The sequence below is a fragment of the Camellia sinensis genome, chromosome 3, assembly GCF_055761805.1.
Source record: "Camellia sinensis isolate YWXY chromosome 3, ASM5576180v1, whole genome shotgun sequence".
NCBI lineage: Eukaryota > Viridiplantae > Streptophyta > Magnoliopsida > Ericales > Theaceae > Camellia > Camellia sinensis.
In genome coordinates this window covers 199,524,952-199,533,465 of record NC_138963.1, presented here as the reverse complement: position 1 = coordinate 199,533,465, position 8,514 = coordinate 199,524,952, and the positions used below count along the sequence as shown (strand labels likewise).

At 43.1% G+C, this 8,514-nt stretch overlaps 1 protein-coding gene across 1 annotated transcript; it reads left to right on the top strand.

Moving 5' to 3' along the window:
- The first annotated feature begins 793 nt into the window (after positions 1-793).
- Positions 794-1,401, top strand: LOC114256188 (uncharacterized). The gene is made up of 2 exons (XM_028195797.2): positions 794-852; positions 942-1,401. The coding sequence occupies exons 1-2, from the start codon at positions 794-796 to the stop codon at positions 1,399-1,401; spliced, it is 519 nt and encodes a 172-aa protein (XP_028051598.2).
- Positions 1,402-8,514: the final 7,113 nt, after the last annotated feature.

Here is an 8,514-nt window from a genome sequence, read left to right as displayed (position 1 = left end):
AGGGCAACAAAATATATGCCATGAGTTTTGCAACACAGTAAGAAAACGTAACCAACCTACCATTCTTTTTAAGAGACAAATAATAATATTCTAAACATGAGATAACAATATAATTATACACATAAATTACAACCATTAGAATAGTTTCAGTAATTTTAATAAATTAGGTGACACTCGAAATCTCGCCAAAGAGATTTAACTTACCAACCACTAAGCATGGCAACGGTTAATTTGAAACCCTCCCTTGGTCAAATATTTAAGTGTTACCAATCGTAACTACCAGGGATGCCCACGTCCGGAGTTATATACCCAAGTAGTGGCATCCGTGGTCTGCCCCAAGGAAACGGTCTGCCAGGGGTAAGCAACCTCCCTGTGTGCCACCTGCACATCCACCCTTATTCCAAAACCGAATACCGAAAAGGGTTCAAATAAGTCCCGTGCCATCTTAGAGTTTCGCAACACAATTTACGTGAGAATTCTCAAAACCAGGGCTCACCCTGAACAACCGGTGTTAACCGTCAGCCCTTAATTCCGTAAAGTCTTTAAACCAAGACTCACCCCGAACAACTGGTATTAACCGTCAATTGTTAACTTTGTATATGCCGTTAATCATTTCAGTTAATTTTGATATTAATCACAAATAACTCCAAATTTTTAATCACAAGTAATGTTATACCAACTCATTAAAATTCCCAATTATAAAATATTGCACGTGTCACACAATACTAAATAAAAGTACAGAATTTAAATAAACAATTTATTTAAACCATGGTATGAAATAATAACAACGGTAATGGCGATGGAGTGCCTGATGGCGATGTCGCTCGAATTATACGCGCGATTGCTGATAGGGTAGGCAATATACCACCCCGCAACCAAGATCAAAACAAATCGGAGGTGATAGCAAAGTTTGATAAGCTACGTCTCCACAAATTCCTTAGTGGATCAAATCCCCATGAAGCTGAAGCTTGGTTAAGACAAATTAAGAAGTTGCTAGATACTTCCGACATCCGAAATGAACAAGATAGAGTGACTATAGCGGCATTTCAAATGGAAGGGGAAGCAGATCATTGGTGGGAAATGATCAAAAGTACTCGACAAGTAGAGACATTAACTTGGAGACAGTTCGAAGACCTGTTCATGGAAAAGTATTTTCCTAACTCGCTAAAACAACAAATGATTCAAGAGTTCCTCCAACTGAAACAAGGAAAAATGTCAGTCGCTCAATATGCGAACCGTTTTGAAGCTCTTTCACGGTACGCTTCAGCCATAGTAGCAAATCAAGAAGATAAGGTTAGGCGATTCGAATGGGGCTTGGACACAGACATTAGAGGAAGATTGATCGCAGTACAACTCTCTACCTATGCCCAAATGGTGGATCGAGCTTTAATTGTGGAATGAGAGTTAGCGGATTCCGAACGCATTCGGAATCAGCGATCAAGGAACAACAACCAACCACGCGGAGGAGGCCCAGTCCGCAACACCAGAAACCATCCTGCACCAGCACCTTATGCCGGAGGAATGCAACAGCAACAAAGACAGAATTGAGGAAACCAGCAAGGAGGAAACTTTGTAAGTGAGTGGAAAGGAAGATGTTTCGGATGTGGTCAACAGGGGCATCGTCGAAGTGAGTGTCCTCAAGGAGGGAAGTATTTTATGGATCAGCGAGGGGCACAACCATACAACAAATGCCAACCAGGGCAAGGTTCTAAGCCTACTCAACATGCCCAAACCAACAAGGGGCAGCCTCAAGCCTCTAAGAATGCAGGCCGACCAAGAACACAACCACAAGGAGCTAGAAATGGAAAGAAACCGGGAGAGACTAACCAACAGGCAGTAGGAAGAATGTATGCTCTCCAAGAAGAAGAAGATGTTGATAACCCATCAGTAATTCAAGGTATGTTAATCCTTATGAATTCTTGGGTTAAAGTATTATTTGATTCTGGAGCTTCACATTCTTTTATATCCACTGCATGTGTGACAAGTTTGGGTTTAAAGCCAGAAGCGTTAGAGATAGCTATGAGTGTCGCTTCACCCTTAGGAGGTCAAACCCGAGTAAATCTAGTATGTAAATCTTGCGAGCTAGAAATCTCCGGTTCACATTTGATCTGTGATCTAAGAGTTATGGATATGTCGGATTTTGACGTCATCCTAGGAATGGACTGGTTATCAGTTCATCGAGCCATTATTGATTGTTACTGTAAGACAGTGACAGCATCCTCCCTTAACGGCATGAAAGTCCAATTTAAAGGGGATAGACAAGATTCTCTAACTCCAACGTGTTGCAAGTCGCGATGGCATGATCAACTAACTGGATGGTTGGCGAGCCTAATTTTGGAAGACGAAAATCGAGAGGATCCAGGATTACCCCATGTGGTGTGCAAGTACGCTGACGTTTTCCCTGATGAATTACCAGGATTACCTCCAAAACGAGATGTAGATTTCATGATTGAGCTTCAACCTGGGACTTCACCGATTTCAATAGCACCACATCGTATGGCGCCAGCTGAACTTCGAGAATTGAAGAAACAGTTGCAAGAACTGTTGAATAAAAAGTTCATCAGACCAAGCACGTCCCCTTGGGGAGCGCCAGCATTATTCGCAAAGAAGAAGGATGGAACCTTAAGATTGTGCATCGATTATCGACAACTAAATCGAGCCACCATTAAAAATCGATATCCCTTACCCAGAATTGATGACTCGTTTGATGTGTGGCTCAAAACATGGCAAAACGAAGCATGCAAGGGGGTAGATGACCCCCAACAACAAAGTGACCTTAAACAAACATGAAAAGGACCTCAAAAAAAGACTTTTTTCAGTTTACACCAAAGCTCAAATATGCTTTCAAGTATGGCTAAAAGATGGAGCAAAATAAAGCTTAAAAGAGGGAATAGTGTGTTATCCTTGTAGTTTCAGCAAAACCAGCAACTTCTTGGACCAAAAACTAGCTCTTTGAGACCTCTCAAGACCCTCCAAGAACCTTAGATCAATGGTGGAGGTGTGTGGCTATGAGGTGTGGTGTTAAAGGCCAAGAACAAACACCCTTTCTAAGCCTAGAATGTAGAGATATAGAGAGATCTATGTGCTTTTCCTTAGACAATTTTTTTTCAACCTCTCTAAAGGAGAGGGAGGCCCTCTTTTATAGAGAAACAAGAAGGTTCAATCTTCTTGAAGAAGCTAGAGCAAAAGGTTCGAGCTTCTTGGAGAAGCTTGAGCGAAGGTTCAAGCTTTTTGGAGAAGCTAGAGCAAATGTTCAAGAGGTTCAAACTTCCTCAAGACGCTAAAACAAGGGTTCAAAAGGTTCAAGATTCCTCAAGAAGCTAAAAAGAAGGTTCAAAAGGTTCAAGCTTTCTCAAGAAGCTAAAATCATGGTTCAAAAGGTTCAAGCTTCCTCAAAAAGCTAAAACGAAGGTTCAAAAAGTTTAAGCTTCCTCAAGAAGCTAAAACAAAGGTTCAAAAGGTTCAAGCTTCCTCAAGAAGCTAAAATGAAGGTTCAAAAGGTTCAAGCTTCCTTAAGAAGCTAAAATGAAGGTTCAAAATGTTTAAGCTCTCCAAAAACTGTGCCAAACAGAGAAAGTTAAGTGGTCCCAAATCGAGGCGCACGGCCGACGGCTCCAAAAATCGAAAACTGGTCTCCAAACGGAAACAGTGGTCTACAACCACGAAAAGTAGCCTACGACCACTAAGAGATGGTCTATGAGACCTCTCCCTCCCTTCGGGAAGAGAAAATAGAACCTAGTTCGTAAACCGAGACAAAGCACAAAAGAGTCCCGAAGTTTGGAGGCAAGGCTCTCAGCCGAGACTCCGTAACCTCAGAACGAGCACAACATGCGCAATCACCAAGCGCTCAATCGATGACGTCTGAGTCTTAAGGTCGGTCAAAATGGGGTGTCTACATGCTTGAGCTTTGATGGCGGTTTAGGGTTGAAACTTGACGTCAAATTGCCCCAACTCGACTGCCCATTTCAAGATTCGACCAAAGAAGTCCGCCCGCTCAAATAAGGCTTTCAAAGGGAACTCGGTCAGCACCACGATCGTATTAGCGTAGAAGTAATGTGTCAATTTCTGAGACGCCATCATTAATGCCAATGCGAGTTTTTCCAAAGGCAAGTATCTCGTCTCCACTAGGAACAAGGTTTTGCTTACGTAGAAGATCGATAAATGTTGGGTGCCTTCTGCCCGAACAAGCACCGCACTAACAGCATGTTGAGAAACGGCCAGGTAAAGGTAGAGTTCTTCGCCGTGCTTCGATGTGACCAAGAGTGGGGCAGAAGAAAGATATGTCTTTAGCTCAGCCAAGGCTCTTTCACATTCTTCATCCCATGAAAACTTGGACTTTAAGGGACGAAAGAAAGGGCAACAACGATCTGATGACCGGCTTATGAATCAGTTAAGCGCGGCTTCCATACCGGCAAGATGTTGTACATCCTCTGCCAAGTTAGGCTGCTTTAATTCCTGTATGGCTCTGATTTATGAGGGGTCCACCTTGATGCCTCGGCTGGTAATTAGGAAACCCAAGAATTTCCCTGACCCTACACCGACGGCACACTTTGACACATTCAGGCGTAGCCTGTGTTGTTTAAGAATGGCGAATATCTCTACCACGTCAATCAAGTGGTCGCCCTGATGCTTGCTTTTGACCACCATGTCATTGATGTAAGCCTCCATCGTGCGGCCGAGTAGTGGGGCGAACATTTTGGTTACCATTCTCTAGAAGGTTGCCCCGGCATTTTTCAAGCAAAAAGACATGACTCTATAGCAAAACAATCCCCTTAATGTTGTGAAAGAGGTAATCTCCTGGTCAGGCTCATGTATAGCGATCTGATGATAACTGCGATATATATCCAAGAAACTAAATCGGTTGTGTCCGACTGTAAGGTCCATCAGCTGATCAATTCTGGGCAAAGAAAAACTGTCTTTAGGGCAAGCTCGGTTGACCGTCTTGTAGTCAACACATACTCGCCATTTCCCATTCTTTTTGGGTACCACGACCGTGTTAGAAACCCACCGAGCATAGTGCACTTCCTAGATTGCCCTAGCTTCGAGCAAATTTTTGTCTACCACTATCTCGGTGTGATGAAGGCTGGGCTCCACGTTCTTTGAATGGCAGGCCGAGCGTTCGGGAAGACATTGAGTTGGTGGCAAATAAAGCTTGGATCGACGCCAGGCATGTCGTAAGGCATCCATGCAAACACTTTAATATTCGCCACCAAGAACTCCACCATCTCCAGCCGTTCTCGTGCGGTCATGCTAGATCCTAACATGAAGGACTTGTCTGGATTGTCTTCGTTGATCCGCACCTCCACCAAATCTTTAATGGCCTTTTCTTCGGCCCTAGTGCCCACATCATCCTGGACACTTTGATCTTCCGGGCCTTCAATCATTTGCACGAAGCCTTTGGCTGCTTGGCTCTCATTCACGACCACGAAACACTGTTTAGCCATGACCTGATCGCCCCAAATCTCTTCAATCACCCCCATAGTAGAGGGAAACCTCATAACTTAGTGGTAGGTCAATGCCACTGCCTGCATGCCGTGAAGCCATCACCTGCCTAGGATCAGATTGTATGTGGAGGGCACCTTCAACACCTAGAACTCCACCTGCTTGACCATGGATCCGGCTTTGACCAGTAGGATTATCTTTCCTATGCGCCACTCCGGTAGTGAGTTGAAACCAACCAGTAGTGAAGTTGTAGGAGCCAAATCTGTATCTCTGAGTTTGAGTTGCTTGAAGGTGTCGTAGTACATGATCTCGACTAAGCTACCTTGGTCGATCAAAATGCGCTTAACATTAAAGTCCCTGACGCAAAGGGTGACCACCAGAGCGTCATTGTACGGCGTTTGAATGCGCTCAAGATCCCTGCTTAAAAAGCTGAGCATATTTTTCTCCTTAGTCTTGACTCTTTTGACCGCAGGCTAGACTGACAGGACTTCCCTCATAGGTTCCGTTTTTTTAATCATCCCTCAGAGCTCGCAAACCCACACTGGCTCAACGATGCCATGGATCACATTGACCACTCCTTAGAGTGGTGCTTCTAGGGCGGCCAAACCACTTGGCTCAGCCGAAGCATGGTGCGTGGCCTTGACACCCCCGTCGATGTAACGGTCCAAATGACCAGCGACAACCAACTCCTCCAAGTGTTGTTTCAGGGGCAAACAGTCCTCCATGCTCACTATGAAAGGTGCAGCGATACCGCGGATTGAAGTCCTTCTACACATCATCCAACATGGCTGGAAACTAGACGTACACCTATAGACTCAACTTTCTTTTCGCGCCCCCCTTTCGGAGAGGCCCGAATTGGTCTTACTACAGTTCAGACTCCTATCACGGTTCTGAATCTAATCTCACAAAGTGCAATGCGAGACTGATAAACACCAAAGAGTTTAATCCGGTAAATCATTTTGAAAAATTGATTTTAGATCAAATAATGCCAAAACTGGACTGGTTTGCCAGGTTACAGAGTCGCCACCTAAATATTTTATTTTTGGAAAATTTAGAAAATCCTGACTCGTGCCAAATGCCACGTGTCCGTCATCACCAAAGTTACCTCGGCTCAGGAACTTGGGTACGAGAAGGGAAGGTCCTGAAATGAGCACCCCCACTCGCCTGATCAAAGGATCGGCCTCTACTAAGCATGATATGTTGTTTTATAAACACATGTGTTCTTATTCTGATTATTAGCTAACTTTACTATGTGGCACACACATACAAGTATAGACTCAATCACGAGAATTGGAACAAAACAACTCATGCTTGTTTTTGAAAATGGTTTGAAAGTGATACTCGCAAGTAGGCTAAAGTGCGGATTTGTCACCCTCAAGCGGGCTTAAAACATGATTTATTACTTCGTAAAGTGGGCTTAAAACTCACAATCATCGAGTTGTTCCAATTCAGGCAATCAAGCCTTCACCTACAGGCATTCATGCAGTTAAGCATTTAAACAAATAGCCTCATGGAAAGCATGCTATCATGGAAACACTCACACTCATGCAAGTATGCCAAAGCGTAACACTTATAGTGTACTCCGAGCCAAAACAAAAGCTAGTTAGAAATATGCATGATTCTAACTATACAAGATGCCTAGTGCAACACATGGAATAATGCAACTAAATAGGCTCGACTATCTAAGATGGCATATGAATGCAACGATTTAATACATGTATTCAAATAAGTATTGAAATACGATGCAGTTTGAATGATGCGCCGAACCCGGTGCATTCAAGACAAATGAATGATGCAAACATGCAAGCATAAGGTATGCTAATCAAAATGTGCCCTAATCTAACCATCGAAAGCGGATAAATAAAAAGGAGAAAGACGTGGGGTTGGAAGACATGAACACACACACGCATGCTTATTACAACATTGCGCCCTCTCGAAGGAGGGTCCGAATGAATAAGCTAAGCTAATCTAAGCTAAGCTAAGCTAACTAATCTAATTAAACTAATTAGACTAATTATTACACAACCAATTGAATAACTAGTAAACTACTTACTAATTATTACAAAATAATAAAGAAATAGCTAAACTAAGCTACTTAATTATTACAACACTTAATCAATTAGGGAACTAATTAATCAAATTACAAAACCAATGTTAACTAACAAGGAAAGCTTTAAATTACACTTCTTCATCTCTACTTCAGAAAGTTGAACATGCATGCATTCGGTTTCTCGCCCTGAAAAGCCCACCGGTTTGCTCTTGAGAGGCTCTGTTTGCAGGGTGTCTCCAAGAACTTTCTGCTGTGCCTTACCAATTCCACGCTGAGGAATGCACCAGTGGCTTACCGGCCATGAGGACTTGCTGCCGGCCACCTGCCGGCCAAAGATGTGCACTACCGGCCAAGGATGAAGCAGTGCCGGCCATCAATGAGGCACTGCCAGCCACTGGTGTGCTGAATCACCACACTGTAACAGAGCACAAAACAGAGGAAAATAGAGGGTTTTCCAGGGACATGTGTGTACTGTGCCCTTCCTTATCATTTCAAAACATCAAAGGAGTAGCACTTCTTGGATCCAAAGCCACCAATCAAGCATTCTCAATGAATAATGACCAAAGATCCAACTTGTACACATTCAATAAATGCACAAAAACAAGACTCTAGGACCACTGCCCTATCATTCATGATCAAGGGCCATGGAGACAAAGGAGATTGGCTCATTTTCATCACTTCAAGTATGAAATGGACCAATCTACCTTGTGTTCAATATAACGTCCGATTGAACACAATGCAATGCAAACAACATGTTTATCTTGGCCATGTTTTACTTGATTCAATTCTTGTTTACACATTTTGAGTTACCAAACCATTCTTTAATTGATTTGTCCAAATATGAGAGTCCTCTAATGAGAGAGAGGTCAATCAAAAGATGACTTCAGACATGAAAGAGACCATGCCTTTGACTAGGAGGAACCCTTAAAAGAGGGTTAAAGCCATTTAAGCACAAGCCTCAATCTCAAGCTTAAACACAACTTTAAGACTAACCAACCCTCAAAACAAATAGAAAAAGAAAG